At 48.4% G+C, this 18,899-nt stretch overlaps 1 protein-coding gene across 1 annotated transcript in view; it reads left to right on the forward strand.

Moving 5' to 3' along the window:
- The window catches only part of LOC119461637 (derlin-1), a 32,674-nt gene extending 14,332 nt beyond the window's left edge, over positions 1-18,342 (forward strand). Inside the window, exons 7-8 of the mRNA XM_037723002.2 lie at positions 6,221-6,331; positions 17,143-18,342. Coding sequence (XP_037578930.1) covers positions 6,221-6,331; positions 17,143-17,290 — 259 coding nt within the window. The 3' untranslated portion in view covers positions 17,291-18,342. The remainder of the gene's footprint in view (positions 1-6,220; positions 6,332-17,142) is intronic.
- Positions 18,343-18,899: the final 557 nt, after the last annotated feature.

An 18,899-nucleotide genomic window follows, 5' to 3' on the forward strand; every position in this document is an offset into this window, starting at 1 on the left:
ATTCCACAGGTGGCGTAATCTATAATGAAGTGGATCACACAGGTCGCATGGTGCAAGTTTCCACATCTTGCTAATTCGCCAGGCAGGCATGTAATCGTTGTGCTGTGAAATTTGTTGCAGAAGATGGGTAGTCTTACAACATTAACTAAGCGCTTCACATTTATTCCAAAATGTTCGTTGGAGCTGCATAATTCTTATTGTGATACCTACTTTCTTAAATGGAACAGAAAGCTTACCATCTTGCAGCGGCAACACAAAAAATGTTAAGGAACATTCTTTACAATAATTTTTCTCTCTGTAGTAATGGTCATGTCTATGCTCCCCTATGCTGGAAACAAGTGGTAAGTCATGTGGTAGCAATTGTATGCCGGTTCTGCCATTTCGCATGTTGCTGCGAAGGCAGCACCATTTGCAAATACTAACTTCCTTTACAGTCTAATACGCATGTAAAAGAGTGCAAACACCAAGCAAATACAGTTAAACCTTAATGTAACGAAGTAGGTAAAATCAGCGATTTGCTTCATTATGTAGAAATTTCGCTATATCAGGGGTGGGGCGTTTTTTTCCATCAGAACTGCCGTTTTGACGTCATGTGCGTCATCTCCTCATGTGTGCAGCTGCGTCTTATACAAAAGTGCGACTTATAGACAGGAAAATATGGTATCTTGAAAGCTATCTGTGACTTGGACAGAATATGATTGTATCTATACGTTTCTATATCTATAGAAACGCAAATTTCTTCGCCAAACTGCGCCAGACACGGAAAATTGACCGAAATTGCACCACACTGCGCCAGAAGGGCTTCGGCAGTGGCCGCGAACAAACGAGTGGATTCGTTTTCCGAAAAAGAGTGCAGCCATTCACATTTGCACACCGCGCGAAGGCACCTCCCGCAGTTTCTCGTAATTTTCGTGCTTATAACACTGGACGTTTCGGCGCTTCCAGCAAGTGGCCGGCGCGCGCGCGGCCACTCCCAGCTGTAGCCGCTGCCGTTGGAACGGCCAGGCCGGCTGTACTTAGAGTGTACTAGAATACGATTGAGTGGGCCAAGCGATGCGGTGGTGCCTAGTTGAGGTGCAAAATAACAAAAAGTAGGCCGAGAGGCGCTGCGAGTGAACTAGGTACAGTGTAGACAGCTTATAAGGTAAGTCGCCGGAGTCGCGAATATGTGCACTATAAGCGGTACCGCACTATAACCAAAGCAACAATTTTCAAGGCCCGCACATATGCAAAACATGTGCACCGAGCCGCCACGCGTATGCGACAGTCGAGGAATGCGGCTAGAACGTTTGCATTCAATTTAGTCGAACAAACCAAATCACGCGCCGGCGCCTCCGACCGGCATTGCTCCGGCACCGCCATAGAGTAAAAGCTTAGGAGAGACCCCTCAATGACGTGCGCGAACAAAACAAAAAAAGAAAGAAAAACACTCGCGGCGGGAATTTCACCCTCTCTCAAATGGCAAGGTCGCCGATTCTGCGTTGCGCCGGAACATGCGTGTACGTGCCGACGTCTCAGCTACGCTACCGTAGCCACGCGTATAGCAAAATGGCATTGAACCCTTCTTTCTCCTTTATGCTTCCTCTACTTTCTAGTCATGTGTTGACCTTGCACGCTGCGGCTACGGCGCAGAGGGAAGCAGTGGCGCTGTCCCAGGCCGGCCAACGAAACTGCCCACGCCGGCAAACGCCCGCTTCCCGATAACGGCAGAAAACGAAACTTCGTGTAGCTGGCGCCGCCGGGCCGGCTGGAACGGCGGCGCCTGCACGGTGACAGTCAAAAGTGAGGGAGCTACGAGTGAGGGTGAGGGGAGCCAGCGAAGCGGTGGAGTTGCCGAGGTGAAATCCGCTTCCCTTGCGCCCTCCTCCCTCACATTCCACGGTCTCTGCGTGCGCCCTTCGCCGTGCTGTGCCGGCGCCGCCTGCTCCCTGAAGTTTCGTTTACTGCCGTTATCGTGAAGCGAGTGTTGGCCGGCGTTAACAGTTTCGTGGCTGCGCGGCGTGATATTTCACAACTCGCACTCAAGATTCTGGTTTCAGCCTCACTGGCTGTTCGTTCGCACGTGGTGCGAACAAACAGCCAGTGAGGCTGAAACCTCCACTCTCTTTCTCTCTTTCTTCCTCGAGCACTCCTTGGGGCGCCCGTTTGAGGGGAGCGTTCGCTGTCTCCGCTGACTTACGTACTCCCAGGCAGCCGCACTCTAACCGGTATTTCGTTTTCCGCAACTGCACTATAAGCGATACGTGTATACATGGAGTGCTATGGGAAATTTAACGGGAGTCTGAAAAGACCGCACTATATCCGGTCCTGCACTATAAGCGGTTACGTTATAAGTGGTCTATACTGTATTAGGAAAGCGTGGGCTGCAGCGGGAAGGCGTCTCTGCTTCCAGGGCCGGTATAACGTAAAACTATTCCAATCTGTTTTTATGCCCACAACGGCGCGGCCTGAGCCATTTGGACCTATCACAAAGGGCTAATCGCGGATTTGGAATAAAACGTCGCAGTTTCAAAAGCGAAGCATCGATTGCAATAGCAAATTAGTAGACAGCTATACGAAGTTAGGGTGGTAGTTTTATCGGCCGTGTAAACTTGTAAACATTCACTTACTAACTAAATTAAAACGCATGGTGTCACACATCCCACTCGATGACTGCGGAAGGTCGCTGTCAGAACCCTGGAGTGAGAAAGCGCGATAGCAGCAGCAAGTGATTTGGCCTTCGTGCTGCCTCTCGCTTCAATACGAACTAAGCAGCGAAAACACAGCGCACACAAAGCTATCAGCACTCGTATTCTGTCCAAGTCACAGATAGCTTTCAAGATACCATATTTTCCAGTCTATAAGTCGTACTTTTGTATAAGACGCAGCTGCGTACATGAGGAGATGACGCACATGACGTCAAAACGGCAGTTTTGCCAGAAAAAAACTTATACATGTTGCACCAGTGTGTAAGACGCACCTGTTCGTTCGGTAAGTGATTTAAAAAAAATTATAGTGACGTTTCACTCCGTGAATGCGGGTCTCGCACAAGCGTATGTGTGCCATATATTTTCACTCCAAGCGCATTTCTGCGGTCGTGGTTGCCGCGATGTTCCGTGTAAGGTCCACGGGCGATAACATCGTCCCCGCACGCCGTATGCTGTATGTGCGAGTCAAAGCGTTCGACGGTGAGCCGAATCGCGCACAATGGTGGAAAGCGGGAAGGCAGCGCGGGAGGGAGGGAGAGTAGTTTGCACAGCGGCGTGCGCCGTATCTTGAAAGCGATCTGCAGATGCGACGAATTCGCAGTCGGCCTGCTGCTGCTTGCGTTCCTGTTCCATCCTTCTCGCACGGCGCTCAGGAACTTGATCACGAGAAGAACGTACCCGCCACCTCAATAGCGCGCACAGAACCCGTAGCAATTAAGTTAACCAGTGCGCTTCGCGTGGCCATAACATCAAATCCGATTTTGACAGAAGTTTCACCCCCCCCCCCCCCAACAAAAAACGTACATAAGTCGCACCGTTTTATAAGACGCACCAACGAAAAATTCAGAAAAAAAACTCGTCTTATACACCGGAAAGTACGGTAGTGCTCTCGGGGCCGCGCCTTACGCAGGAGCCACCGGAGTAGAACCCCCCCCCCCCACCTTTCTCCCCTCCACACGGTGCCTTGTGCGTGACGGCAGATGGCGCACTTCCTCCCCGCTTTCATCCCTTGCGCGAGCGTCGCATGTTTTCACTAGCACATACAGCGTGTGGCGACGACGATATTGCCTCTGGATTTTATACAGAACATCACGACGACTGCAGAAATGCGCACCTGGAATGTCCATACAATTGCTATCACAGTAAAAACAGTTTGGAGCAGTTTTACGTTATACCAGACCAGGGTTGATTGTGGCTTGGTGGGTCTGCGGTGACATATGGGGCGCGATCTTGTACGCGTTCCAAAATGGAACGGAGGCGGTCCGTTCCATCGAACCGCACACTATTGGTCAATTTGATCGTCACGGATCAAATTGACCAATCGTGTGCTGCTCGATGGAACGGACCGCCTCCGTTCCATTTTGGAACGCGTAGAAGATCGCGCCCATGGTGACCCAGAAATTGTTACCGCATCGATTAGACGGCATAATTTGAGAGCATTTACCGCTATCATCATGAGCGGAATGTATAATTCGAGCGTAGTGCCACCGATGTTTTTGGCTTTACAGGGGCGGTATTCTGTAAGAGTCCAATTAGTGGACTGTCCATTTTGGCTGTCGCTGATTGGCTGCTGCTTCACGTGCAGGAAGGAGACAGGCTGGCACCTTCCTGCACGTGAAGCAGCAGCCAATCAGTGACAGTCGAAATGGACAGTCCACTAATTGGACTCTTACAGAATACCGCCCCAGAAAAGCATGCACTGCGCCGCTGCTCCACCCACTCTTCCATATTCTAGTACGCTATAGCTCTAAAGTGCGCTTCTACTATGTGCTTCGTGTTGATTTATTCCGTGTTTCTCATGATTTCAGAGTGCGCTGCCATATTACATTATTCCACCAAAGTTCAGATTGGCCTGCTCCAAAATGCTTTAAAATGAAACTTTATCTGCTCCAAAATGAAATTTCGTCTGCTCCAAGCTGCTCCAAAATGAAATTTTGAATGCTCCAAACTTCTCCAAAACGGAATTTTACTTGCTCTAGAAATTGCTCCAAAATGACTTTGGGGAGTCCCACCCCTGCTGTATCGAAATTCGACTTTTATGCAAATTAGTACAGTCTCCAATGGATTTTTCTTACATGGAAGGGGTCGCAAAGCTTTCCAAATCATTGTGCAGTCTGAAAAAGCAAATTTGAATGAGAGAAAAGAAAAGTTTTTTTCATGGAATGGTAAAAGCAGGTGACGAAAGATAGGCTTTCATGCCCTGTCAACGATATCTTCACATTGGCGGTACGAAGCAAAGGCAGCCACGCTTTCACGACCACTCCGCCACCACGGCTGAAAGTGTCGTCCATAATGGGAAGGCGCTACTATTATGAAAAGTGCTGGCAGCGGGGAGCGAATGCTTCATCTGCCTCTTGCTTCAACGCATCTCCGAAACTCGAAATTGCGCACCCTCCAGCATTAAGCGCGCAGGAAGGCAGTGCACGATGCCACGCCATCTCAGCATGGCCACTCTTTGCACATGCGGCAGCATACCTCTAAACAATAATTGCTATCGTGCATGCGCTTCCTGGTAAAGGTGACGTGCGCACTCTTTTTGACATTGAGTGAGATTTTCCATTTATCGCACCATGAGGCAATCAAATCCAAAGCATGCTTGTTTATCCCATTCATTTAACTCTGTATACTATACCATCATCAGCAAACATTCTAAGCCAAGTTGTGATACCAGAAGCAATGTCATGCACGTACTGCAAAATAAAAAGTAGGTGCAGAAAGGATCCCTGGGCCCCACCAGAGGTCACAGGAACGTAAACAGACATTGAGATCCACAGGCATTTGTCTAGAGCGAAGATATTCTGCTATCAAATCAATTTCTTTGTCATCCAACTGATATTTTCGTAATTTGAAGGTCAAGAGATTATGAGCAGCAACGTCAAACGCTTTCCTAAAATCTAAAATATGCAGTCAGTAATTTAGTTTCTATCAATGGCTAAGGTCAAGTGATGCGTAAATTGAACCATTTGCGTCGTACAAGAAAAACCCTTCCGAAAACCGTGCTGACTAAAGTGAACAAGGTTATTGTGTCCAAGATGAGACGAGATGTAGCTATAAATCTCGTGTTCCATAACCTTACACATAATGCTGGTAAGGGCACAAGTCTTTTCTTCTCATCTCAGTTTCTCTGCCAACTTTTATGCATTGCTATGTATAAGCAAGCCAGTTTCCAATCACCAGGCAGAGAACACTCGTTTTCCCATTCCACGCTTCACATCACAAGCCACTGTAGCCATAGTCATCCTCGAGAAAGAGCACTCAAGAGTGGTGCTCACAGAACCCATGAATGTGGCCTTTGAGAGCCTTCGGCTGCAGTTTTCTGCTTGGAGAACACTGATGTATAGGGAGTAATGAAATAGCTCCACCTGAACATAGCACATAGGTAGTAACTGAAGTGGCTGAAGTAACGAAGTTTATCTCGCATGCCTTGTGTCCTTGTCCGTGTGTGTTGAATATGAACAGAGTGCCAGAACTTTCGCTAAAATTGTTGATTCATTGTCTGCCCTCCTCCTGTCCCTCCGTTTTTCTTTTTTCAGTGGCCTGTATGAGCTCATCGGCATCCTGGTGGGGCACCTCTACTTCTTCCTCATGTTCAAGTACCCACAGGAGTTTGGTGGCCGCAACCTTCTCCAGGTGCCCTCCATCTTGTGAGTGGGAATGCCGGCACCAGTGCTTGCTTGCTGTAGAGCCCATTGGCGCAGCTTATCATTACTGTGTCACAAAGGAGTCACCTTGCGAAAGCGTTTTTAAAGCCATACTTAAAAAAATGTATATATTTAGCGGTACTATAGTCGGGTACAACTTTAGAAGACAGGAGGAGGCCCCGCCCAGTTGACCGAAGCGCAGCAGCCAATTCCTCCGCGACTCAAGAAATAGTCCCGCTCAAAAAATTGTGACTGCTTCTAAAACGCGTATATGTCGGTATAAATAAGATTTGTGTATCTTGAGGAGTGGTTTGGTAAAACTATCATGATGGAAATGCTACCGCACATGCCAGATCGCGAGAGAAAAATAACTCCGTGCCTTCTACAACGCTGTGCGTCGTCTGCTATGGAGCAAGATCGACGGCACCGGGCGTAGTAGTTGCTGGCTTAATAGCATAAGATTCATATATACTTTTTGTGTGTTTGCACAAGCTTATTTTCTTAATGTGTTAGGCTTATTTTTAATTAATATTTTTCTTTTTTTTTTTCGCGGTTGCGAACCTGCGATCTCGTGAGTTCGCGCACCATCGTGCGCAGCATTCCGTGCCAGTTTTCAGCCATGGAGCCCAGCGAGGTGACATCGGAACGCGATCCTTTGTTGCCGAACGAGCCTTGTGTCGCCTCGATGACCACACCACCAAGGAGCCTCGGCAAGAACAAGCGCGGCCACATCCTGAACAGCGATTCACGCAACATGATCTTCCACTGCTACACGTTTTGGCGTAACAGGCAGCCTGAACGCAGCGTGGAGGACACGAGCAAGTTTGTCGCCGACATGCTCGTTGTCAGCGAAAGGACTGTGTTCAGGGTGAGGGAGGAAGTTCAAGCTTCGCATTTTTCGGGTGGCAAACTGACGACGCCCTCGCGTACGCGCCCACGCAATGCGGAGAAGAGAAGATGCAGCGCGAAGTTTGACAGCTTCACGTTGTGCGCGCTGAGGTCATGTGTGCACGATGTCTTTCGCCGCAACGAGATACCGACGGTCGAGAAGATAACTACCGAGTTTCCCCATCACTAAGGCGGTGTACTGTGCGTCGCCTGCTTGCCGAGATCGGCTTCAAGCACGAAAAGAGAAGCCGCAACTCGCTGCTTATCGACCGGGATGACATCACCAATTGGCGGAATCGCTACCTCCGTGACGTTGAGCGCTACCGGGCGGAAGGCCGAAATATCTGCTACTTGGACGAGACATGGGTGACGGCGGGACACACTCGGTCGATCGTGTGGACAGACAACCGTGGTGCAGAAGCGCGGACGCCTGTTCGCTCGAGCAAATGGCCTGATGACGGGTCTAAAACAACCTTCTGGGAAAGGTCAGCACCTGACGCACATCGGCAGTGAGGATGGTTTCGTCGACGGCTGCTTGGATGTATTCAGAGGCCAAAATTCAGGCGACTACCACGAAGAAATGGATGGCAATCTCTTTGAGGGCTGGTTCAATGACGTTCTGCAGACTGAGCTACATCGTAGACAACACAGCTATAAGGGCCGGTTGCATTGTACTCAGACTCCCGCCGTACCACTGCGAATTTAATCCCATTGAGCTTGCGTGGGCCAAGGTCAAAAATGGCATCGCTGCGGACAACAGAGACTTCAAGCTGTCCACGGTTGACGTCATCTTGAGGGAGAAAACCAAGCAGGTAACGGCGGAAGACTGGAGGAAGAGCATTCAGCATGTGATGGACTTGGAGGCAAAGTTCAGACTTTACACGTCTGGGAGTGAGCACATTCAACCCGTCATCATCCAGCTGGGTGAAGATGACACTGAAGAAAGCGACTCCGACTGCGAGCTGTCTGGCATTGAGCCACTCGACGAAGCATAAAGGCTTCTTATTAACAAAAGAACAGCCCTTATTAGGGCTATCAAAATTTTGCCGGTGGGTTCGCAACAGCCAACCATCCATTCCGTGACCTCTCAAATAAATAAGCAGTTCCATTTATGGCATATTCCTTATAATAGAAGCTCAATTCTGATAAGCATCGTCCTGCACACATTGTGCTCGATTTAAGAAGTGGCATAGAAACACATTTAAATGCTGGCATATCTGAATTGAAACACTATTGTTAACCCTGATTATCGTTGGCGGGCTCAAAATGCTCATTCGGGCAGCCACCGTCGAGTTTGACGCGCCCCATAGTGAAATAGCAGTAGTCAGAGCACGCTTTATGGTTCTGTTAGCAGTCTGCACTGCAAATCAGTCATGTCATAGTGAATGGTGGTGAAATAGCAGCAGACAACACGAAAATGACAGCCACTGTCAGCAGCTTGAATGCCAAAGCACATTCATGTGGTTGCAATGTTTATTTTGTTATCTGGCTCACACAAGTAATGCGAATAAGAGAACAAATATAAGACATCATTAGCTTAGTGAGGCCCAAAATGCTCATTCAGGCAGCCACCGTCGTGTTTGACGCGCCCCATAGTGAAATAGCAGTAGTCAGAGCACGCTTTATGGGTCTGTTAGCAGTCTGCACTGGAAATCAGTCATGTCATAGTGAGTGGTGGTGAAATAGCAGCAGACAACACGAAACTGACAGCCACTGTCAGCAGCTTGAATGCCAAAGCACATTCATGTGGTTGCATTGTTTATTTTGTTATCTGGCTCACTCAAGTAAGGCGAATAAGAGAACAAATATAAGACATCATTAGCTCATTGAGGCCCAAAATGCTCATTCAGGCAGCCACCGTCGAGTTTGACGCACCCCATAGTGAAATAGCAAGAGTCGGAGCACGCTTTATGGCTCCGTTAGCAGTCTGCACTGAAAATTGAAGTGTTGTCATAGCCAATTTTCAATTTATTAATCTGACTCGAGCAAGTAATGCGAATGCAAGCACAATTGTGATTAATTTTGCTAGCATTTTTTTGTTATATTTACGTACCGGAAAAATGCTCAGTAAAGTTGAACGTGTTTTAGTGAGCCACTTTGTTCATTACAAGCTGTAGGCAAAGTGACAGACAGATTCCGACAGCGGTATTGGGGAAGTAATAAATGGTGAAAGTTGCAAAAGCTCTCACAGCACTGCTTTGCTGGACTCCATCCACTAGAAAACTGCATTTGTAATGATGAAAGCGTCAAGACAGGAAATGATACCCCACTGCACAATGTTATATATGTGTACCACCGCATGTGACAGGCAGCAAAACCATCTGTTTATTAAGACTGAATGCAACAACATAGCAAGGTGCCGTTTCACAATATGGCACCTTCTCATGTGCACTTCTGGCAAGCTACCGTATGCACTGATGCATAAACACATTAACAGGGGTAAGAGACGAAGTAACTGTGCAAGCCACGTGATGCTTTTAACATTTTGTATCTGTCAATGTTTCTGTTGTCACAGCTGATAGAACTTTCTTTAGTGCAAGTTGATTAATCACGTTGCAGCAACAGCACAAGAAGCAAGGTCAGAATAGTAGGAGAAAAGAAAGCAAGGTGACAGACTGAGGAGGCAAGGTAGACAAGAGAGAATGGCTTTAATGACATCGAAGAGGCCAGCCCTGCTATTCACTGGACTTGGTGCTTTGAATGAGACGAGTTAATTGTAAAGAAAGCCGTGGCTGCAGCATGCTTACATGAACAAAAGCAAAGATAAAAGGATAGAAATAGGAATAAATACATACACGCACGGAAGAACTCGCATATTCACACACATGAACACAAACGCGAGCACGAAAACTAAGATCTAAAATACAAAAAAGGGCAAAATAACAAATATACATAAACGCACAAGAAAACACGCACACACATTTAACGCAGACGCGAGTAGAACTATTAGGAGTCAGTTCACTAGCAGCTGTGCCTACTTTGTCGTACTTTTTTCTAAATGTACATATTGGCTCTGTTGCCTTCACTGTCATAGGAATTTTTTAGTAGCGACATATCACGACAAAGCGCAAAGCTGTGTTGTGGGAAAGCAAGTCGAGCGCTGGCAGCACAACTTATGCGCGATTGTGTCACAGCAGGCTTTCTACAGCTGGCGCGTGCAGTGAGCGAAGAGTTCTAAGCCATGTACACAGCGACGCGAATTCATGCCAAGCTCCCTTGCAACGTCACCAGTGTATCAGTCATAATTTTATATTAGCATTCAGGCTGACATTAAGGAAACAAACACTGCTTCCAAACGCCTGACTGTTAACAATCCAATGACATTGGCTCAAGCAGCGCGTGTTAGTCACTGATTGTTAGCATTGGGGAAAGCAATCAATCGACGGTGCTACACAACACTTGAACGACGCTGCTAGACGCTCGGCTATCTTATCACACTGCTGCCAACGATCGGTCGTTTGCGCGCTGAGCTGGCAGCAACGAATCTTTGCGTTGGAGGTTGCTTTCACAAATCTTTTCTGTTGGGAAACTCGCAGGTTGGTTTCATCCGCGCACGCTTTTCTCATTTATCCTGATAATGGTTTTGCTCCATCACTTCACCACGTCCGACGAGAAACGCTGGGGCACAGTACACAAACACACCCGCCGCTCACAGTAGGCACCAGACTTTGGCGAACTCTCGTCGTCGTAACTTCACTTAGGAGCAAAAGAAAACACAACGGAACAAATACGTGCGATGTTTCTTTGCAGCGGTATGTCGCCGCGGGATCCTGTTTCCACACAAAGCGCAGCGCAGCGTCACTGATGTTCGCTGCAATCTTTCTTCGCGGGCTCGCGGCTCAGAACAAACGCACGCGGCACAAATTGTGCATCGTAAGCTCACAATAACAATTCCGGCATGACAGACCACCACAAACAATTCGAATTCACTCTGACGAAGGGAGACGCACAGCGCTGACGCGACTCGGCCCAGTTCGAAGCGAGGGCGGCCATGTTAGGCATGCTCTCCGTCGGCGGGGACACCGGTCGTCCGGCTGATGACGTCGCCTGAAGTGCGCGCCTATTGGTGCCGGCTCGTATGCATCCGCCTTTGAGGGGCAAATGCCGCTGTCTTCTAAAGTTGTATCCGACTATAGTAAATTACCCATCTATGATACTTGCAAAAGCTGCTCTTACCGTGACGGAGACTTGGTAAGCTTGAAAAAGACTCAAGAACGAGAGATGGGTGGTGATGCCACCTTGATGTTCCCGTACCAGTCTGCCGTGACATCATGGATGTGGACACCATCAGCTCACGCCTAGTCAATTCTGTGTTAGTAAAGGTGGACTACATAGTATTCCAAAAGAGCCAAAAGAGTGAACGTAGGAAGTTTCAAGAACATTTACTGAGCAGTGATTCCACTCCTGCGCCAACTGCGCCAAAGTGCGCCAAATGGGATTTACTGCGCCATCCTGATACAATCGACGAAAATTGCGCCTAACTGCGCCAAACAGTCTCGGATTTGGCGGCGTCTATCGCCGACAATTGCAGCAACGGGGAATTAAAACGTGCAACGCGATGATAGGGCTAGCCTTAGTTGCGAACAGGAGACTAAACAGCACTAGCGCGTGCGTCCCGATTAAGGGGGGCCGCGGCTTTCGCATCGCGAAAAATGGCTAAAAAATCGATTTTTTGAAAATCACATTTTCAATTTCTGTAACTCTTATTTTATCGGATTCCGAAATATCATCGCTGAAAACCAAGTAGAAGTGCTCTAAAAAAAATTGTTGTATCAGCCAAGGTGCCGAAAAATTTCGCGGAAATCGCGAAAAAACGGCGTTTTTCAAGCCACGATATCTCCGGAACGGCGCAGCCGAGCACCACCATCTTGGACTCGTTGGATAGCGCATTTCTCCGTCTTCAAATTTGCCCCTTCAGCTATCTCCTCCATACAGAAACAAGCACACAAAAAGCAAATGATTGAAGGTCGTGCCGGAGCCACCGATTGCCCGCGCCCGCCACGTGACTCCAGCGCGGTTCGCCATTGGCCCGGTGCTCGCTTCGCGATGGCGTCGTCTGCACCGCTTGTTGCGGTCTCTTCGCGAGCTCTGGGCGGTTTCCGTAATCTCGACTAGTATTAGAGCGGGCGCTACGTGGACATCGCAGTAGCGTGGCCGATCCCGCTTTTTGTAGACGTCTCAGACCCGCGGCTAAGCATTCGGAGCATCGGTGACGCGGATTCGCGACCTCGCTTCGGGCACGGAATCCTCGGTCACGCGGAAGCCTTTCGCGCGTAGGCGTCTCCGACTCGGCGATCAAGCACATCGCGCGCGGGCTTCTCGGATCCTTGCCTAAGCATTTCGTGCATCGGCCACTCCGTCTGCGCGACTAAGCACCTCGAGCATCGACTCCTCGAGCCCGCGGCTACGCATTTCGCGCGTCGGCACATCGCTCAACGAGTCTCGACTCCTCGGACCCGCGGCTAGGCACTTCACGCGTCGGCCCTGCGAGCGTCAACTCCTCGAGCCCGCGGCTAGGCATTTCGCGCGTCGGCACCTCGGAAGGCGCGACTAAGCTAATCGAGCGTCGCCTCCTCAAGCCCGTGGCTAGGCATTTCGCACGTCGGCACATCGCTCATCGAGTGTCGACTCGTCGGACCCGCGGCTAGGCACTTCGCGCGTCGGCACCTCGAGCGTCGACTCCTCGAGCCCGCGGCTAGGCATTTCGCGCGTCCGCACATCGCTCATCGAGTGTCGACACCTTGAGCGTTTATTCCTCGGACCCGCGGCTAGGCATTTCGCGCGTCGGCCCCTCCGACTGCGCGATTACAGAGCGTCTATTATTTGGATTTGCGACCAGGCATTTCGCGCGTCGGCACCTCGTACCCGCGACTTAGCACATCGTGTGCCGACTCTATTATCGTAATGCCACGATATCTCGTAACAATACCTATCTACCACCCCTTCATAAAGAGAACCTCATCATGAGCTCTGCTCACTAGACCACTTGGGCTGGCACAGACACCTGGCTGCAGAAGTGAGGCATCATACAAAAGTGCAGGCTGGAAAGCACCTAGCAGCTGCATTGCTGCCTATCTATCAGTGACTCTCCTAACCTCCATGTCAATGGAAGATGATTCAGAAGGCTGCTGGGAGCCTTCATTCAGTAACATGGTCGATTCTACAAAAAAAAAAAAAAAATTCCTCACTGACTGCACTAGAGACTGCTATCAATGAGGCAGTCTGCAGGTACAACGCTAGAACTACTGTATATTTATGCCCACATAGTTCTGCACCTCACTTGGTTTGAAACCCAGGCACCATGCTCTTTGTAGAGCAGCAGTAAAGAATGCCATACAAACTTGAAAAACGCAGAACAAAGGCACAGCAGCCCAGAGGCCACATGATGCGGGAACGGTCTCACATTTGCGACGCAACAGTGGTGCTACCAATGCATTGGGTACTATGGGAGCTTAACAGCCGGGAAGACGCAGCGCCCGGGAACGTAACAGCGGGGTTCTACTGTCGCTTGTTTGAAGCGCAGCATGACATGTGATTATAATAACTGCATGCCGCCAATGTGTCCATCATTTCTGTTTATGGATATACGGAATGACATCTGGGAAAACTAGCAATATATGACACGATATCAATTTGTGTGTCGTATGTACACTTTTTGAAATACTTCAGGATGTGAAAAATCAGCTGCTCCAAGCTGCTCCCAAATGCCAAATTGCCTGCTCCAAAATGCTCCAAAATGAAATTTCTGATGCTCCAAAAATTGCTCCAAATCCAAAGTCCGCAGTAGCATCACTGACTGAGACACTGAGATCAAAATACTAAAAAGTACTTTGAAATCCGTGACATCAGACTGATGTACCTGGAGCTGTACTTCCGGCATGAAATTCATTAACTGGCTTCATTTTTCTCCTCCAGTAATTAACCTTTTCCCTAAAAAAAAAATATGGTAAAAGAATACTTTATCAGTCGGAACTGATGTAGTGTTCCTCTTTAGTATCGCTTTCAGAGTCAATTAATGCTGTGAAACAAGGCACTAAGGAAAGTGAAGGGAGTGCAAAGGACCAAGCAGGAGTTTTAGCATCATGCCATCAGCGCTCCTCCCGTCATTTTGTTCACTGCTGACCTTGTCTGTATTGGTACTGCCTCGCTAGATCAGAGAACTAGTTTGTCTGGCTTTTGGTGTCATCATATCCTCTTCAGTCACGAATTATGGACTGTTGGTAAATGTATCAAATTTACATCATTTTATTCCAAAGTGCTTCATTGAAAAGAAAGTCAAGGTGGTAGGATGATGCTTCGTTCGTAATCAGTGAGTCCTTGTAACAGAGTAAGGAAATAATTGATTTATTAAACAGACATGTCAATTTTTTTTTTCATACAACATTTCAGTCACTGGCTCGAAGCACATGCAGTAGTTAATTATTGGCTGCAAGTGATAGAAGAAAGAAGAAGTTATTCATTTACGACTTCTGGTGATATGCAGCATGCTGAACATACTGTCAAACGTGGTAGTAGTGCCTTCAGCTAAGTGGAAATGCAGTCGAACCCACTTATAACGATCCCAAATATAATGATCTGCTATTGGTTATAACGACGAGATTTCAGTGCACTGATGATTTTCCGACCCTCCCTTAGGAAACTGCTTCCAGATATAACGAGCATATTTTAAATCGCCGTACTGCTACAACGACCGCTTTGAACCTGGTCATAGTAAAAACAATCACCACCCCTTCCACTCCATGACGATGGTCGAACAGCGAAGCTATGTTAGCCAGCCTGCCGCGTCAGGCCGAATGCAATGGGAGAGAGTGTCCGAGCCGTAGTTGCATTTGTGGCCACTTGGCTGGCCCGGACAGTGCTACTTGCGGGGAATGGGACGAGTTGGCGTCCACGGGCGACGGCGTTCCTATTGCGTTCTTCACGCTTTTTTTACGACGTTCCCAGACAAGAGTCCTTGACCAAAGCTCCGCATACACAACTAACGCTAACGCGAACTTCTCTCACACCCCACTGCTCTGTTGACCTGCTTTTATTGCAATAGCAATTATATGGACACTCCAAAGCGGATTTCTGCTGTCGTCGTCGCCGTGAGGTCCCGTACGACGTCAACGGCGATGAAATCGTCGCCGCGCTCCGGACGCTGTATGTGCTAGTGAAAGGACACGAGGGACGCGCGCTTTCACGGGGAGTGAACGCACGTCGGAGAGCAAACGCGCATTCTGCGCCGTGCTCCCTGAAGGGCTGCAGAATTAAGCGTCTCTTTTCTGCTTTACAATCACCATATATAGAGAGCAAATGCGACTTCTTCCGTCGCGCGAAAGGCCGGTGGGGGCGGGGGCGGGGGGGGGGGGGAGGAGACGTTTAGCTGTGGCATCAAATGCGTGTTTATATAAAAACGTTTCGAGGCGAGAAGGTGGGTAAAATTTCCGACGCTGCTCGACGAGTGTCCCATTCTGATCTCGTCGAAAACCTCCGAGCCGCCCCCAGAGGCACCGGCAACAGTCAGCAACGCCGCGCGCGTTCGGTGCGAACTGGGCATAACGCCGACGGTGTCGACAACAGTTCTGCGCGTTGCTGGTGCTGCTGCATGTCCAAGTTTACACAGCTGATAAAAGTACTATCCTTACACCGTATAGCTCTCTACTAATTTGCTATTGCAATTGATGCTTTGCCTTTCGGGTGAAACTGCGACACTTTTTTTTTTCCTACACCGCCTTTGGTTGGCTTGCCTCATGCGCTCCCCTCCAACGCGAGTAGTGGACGGCCTGTTTATTACGCCTGTTTCAGCGATTTCGAACAACCATCTAGGTCTTTCCACCATGGGAACAACGGCCGCTAAAGCGTTCTTGTCGATGCGGCCCGAGTTCGCGAAAATGCTGCACCACACGCTGCTGCCACGCAATGTTGCAAAGGGTCGGTGTTTACTACACCGTTATCAGTAGATCACAGTTCAGCGGCACTTCGTTTATGTGTTGTCGATTGCTGATAATGGTTCGCGGTGATTTTTTACCTTTGAACATTGCTTTTTTTTTTTATCGAAGCGACATAGATAATTTTTCGCCTCTTGTGTGGCTGACGGGCAGTCATAATGCCGAGAATTTTGCAGAAAGGCAGCATGCCGCAGTAGTTTCCGAAGTTTACACTTCTGGTGAACTAGAACACTTCTCTATCGTGTGCAGAATACAGTCATGACCCGGTGGTAATAAATGATATCACAAGCTCTCAAATAAAAAATGGCGGCTGCACTTGCAGTTTCGAAATGACAAGTGATTGGAACCGGACGCAGTTTTGAAAGAGCTACACGACGCCGCATTTTGTTCTTTCGATGGACGCTTCTAATGAAAGTTTGCAGTTGGGTGCAGGAACGCACCGGGAACAAAAATGACACTGAAAATCTGGTTTTCGGACCAAAGTGCTGCTGAATTGTAAGAGCTGATTTTTGAGTTTTCACATTTGGCGAACCACTATATAACGGCCACTTTTCGCGGAACTATTGAGTTCGTTATAAACGGGTTCGACTGTAACTGCACACAACAGCGCTCACAATCTTCACAAAAAAAAATCTCTGTTCGAGGATACACGGCTCGTCCACGTCGTAGCTTCGGGCAGTTCTAGATTGCCAGCGCCGCGTCCGTTATTCTCTAACCACTAAACGCAAAATGGCGACCCGTGAAGAGAAGGCGATCATGAGGGAGGGGAGAAGAGAGTTTCTACACACATGGGTGGGGACCAAAGCTCTCACAGTACATGCATAAGAGACAAAGCTGGCCAGGCCATATTGTTCCCTTCGTTGTACAAGTCATTTCGTAGTAAAGGCGGTTGTTGTAACAGTGTTCGACTGAACTGCTGGTGTTTGCATAGTGTCAGTCACGTTAAGATCGTTCTCTTGGCAGCGGACCCATTGCTTTCTCTTTGTTGTTGTGCAGGTATCGCTACTTCCCAGACCGCGTTGGTGGTGTGAGCGGCTTTGGCCAGGCTCCGGCGCCAAGGAGGCCGGCAGATGGCGGCAACAATGACCCCAATGCAGGAGGCGGCTGGCACAACTGGGGCAGGGGCCAAGTACTCGGGAACTAGGGTCCGGACGACATCGCTCCGGATGCACCCTTCTGGAGCTACCCGCAGTGGGGCACAACCACTTTCCTAAAGAGAGGGGGGCATGGGCAAGAACTTCGAGTTCACCACGCGAGCGTGGTGGCAGTCGCATCAAAAGCCAAGTGCATTGCACGAAACATCATTCCTTCCTTGTTGTGGTGTGACCCCCCGGCCCCTTTTTTTCCGGACTTATGTGGCCCCAGTCGCTTCCCTCATTTCCTTTTTCGTGCTGGGCACGTGTTGGTGATAAACTTTAGCTTTAACCACATAATTCTAGGGGAAGAGGCGAGATGTTCAATAACAAAAAAAAAATAGCACAAGCGTTCTTGCGAGGACTCGGACCAGTATTGTTCAAATGTGTGCCGCACAAGCGATTGTCGTAATTGAAGCCAAGCCTCGGATATAAATTATTTTTCCGGTGTGTTGCTTGATTTTCCCCTCTTTCAATTATGAGCCATGCTAAACACTCCTCTGGGGGTGACCTCAGTTGATGTAACAGTTTCTGGATGCTTTTGATCAGCTGTTCCAATCACGCTCTCAGGCCGGAAAATGTAATATAAATTTTTCTTTCCTGATTTTTTTTTCTCCAAGTGAATCCCATTGGTTGATGCATGTGTAGGTGTTGCTGCGAAGCAACTGTAGCGAGCACCGAGGATTGTATTTTCTAACCTTGCTAGAGCGCTTGGACACTTCCTGCTGGCTGAGTTTTTGTTTGTTGAGCATGGGCTAACTCGCACATGCTAGGTTGATAAAATGTGTTCTGGTTGAGCTTGCAGTCGCTCCATTTTCTTTCTGTCACGGATGCTCATTTCTGCAGATTGCAACAGCTGCATTAGGCTTCCTTGCTTCGCTGCTCAGCTTTACCTGCTTTGATTGGTCTGAGGATCTGAGCAGATCTCTGTTGGTATATGGATTGAAATAAAACTGTTTTTTAATTTCTTGGCAGAGGAGAGTGTATGTGTGTGTGTGTACGTGCAATGACATCATGTGCAGCCATATTTCATTAAAGCAATACCTTTGCCTTGCCTAGTTTTTGTGGTTGGTATGTCTGATCTAGCACTACACTAGAGCATCGAGGGTGCAAGGAGCGTCGTCGCACCGTGTAGAGACAGCACCAACTCGGGGCACTCCTTGAATGTTATTGTTCGTTTAAGCACTGAATATAAAACAGCAAAACGGTTTGCCGCTTTGCTGTTTTATGCTTTATGCTTTGTTGTTTTATGCTTTTAAGTCTTATGCTTTGCGAAGAACGAGACATAGAAATACCAGAAGAAAATGTGTGTTTTCTTTTACATCAATATGTGCAATTTTTTTTGACTGAGAATAAGGATATTCAACGAAAAGAAAAATATTGTGCGAATCAACAGGTGGCCAACACCAGGTGGTACACTCGAACTGAGCTTTACCCCAAGCCACCTATGAGTTTGTGTGCAACTTACCGCTGAGAGTTGTCCTCTTATCTGAAACAAAGGTGCGCACTGCACTTGCTCTGCGTTACCTGTGTGATACCACTGCAACCGGATTACTCTCATCTGCTTTTCTCCTCTGACCTTTGCTTTCAAAAAGTTTGTTGTTGAAAGCAAGTAGCGCG

This window comes from Dermacentor silvarum, chromosome 8, assembly GCF_013339745.2.
Source record: "Dermacentor silvarum isolate Dsil-2018 chromosome 8, BIME_Dsil_1.4, whole genome shotgun sequence".
In the NCBI taxonomy this organism is placed as follows: domain Eukaryota; kingdom Metazoa; phylum Arthropoda; class Arachnida; order Ixodida; family Ixodidae; genus Dermacentor; species Dermacentor silvarum.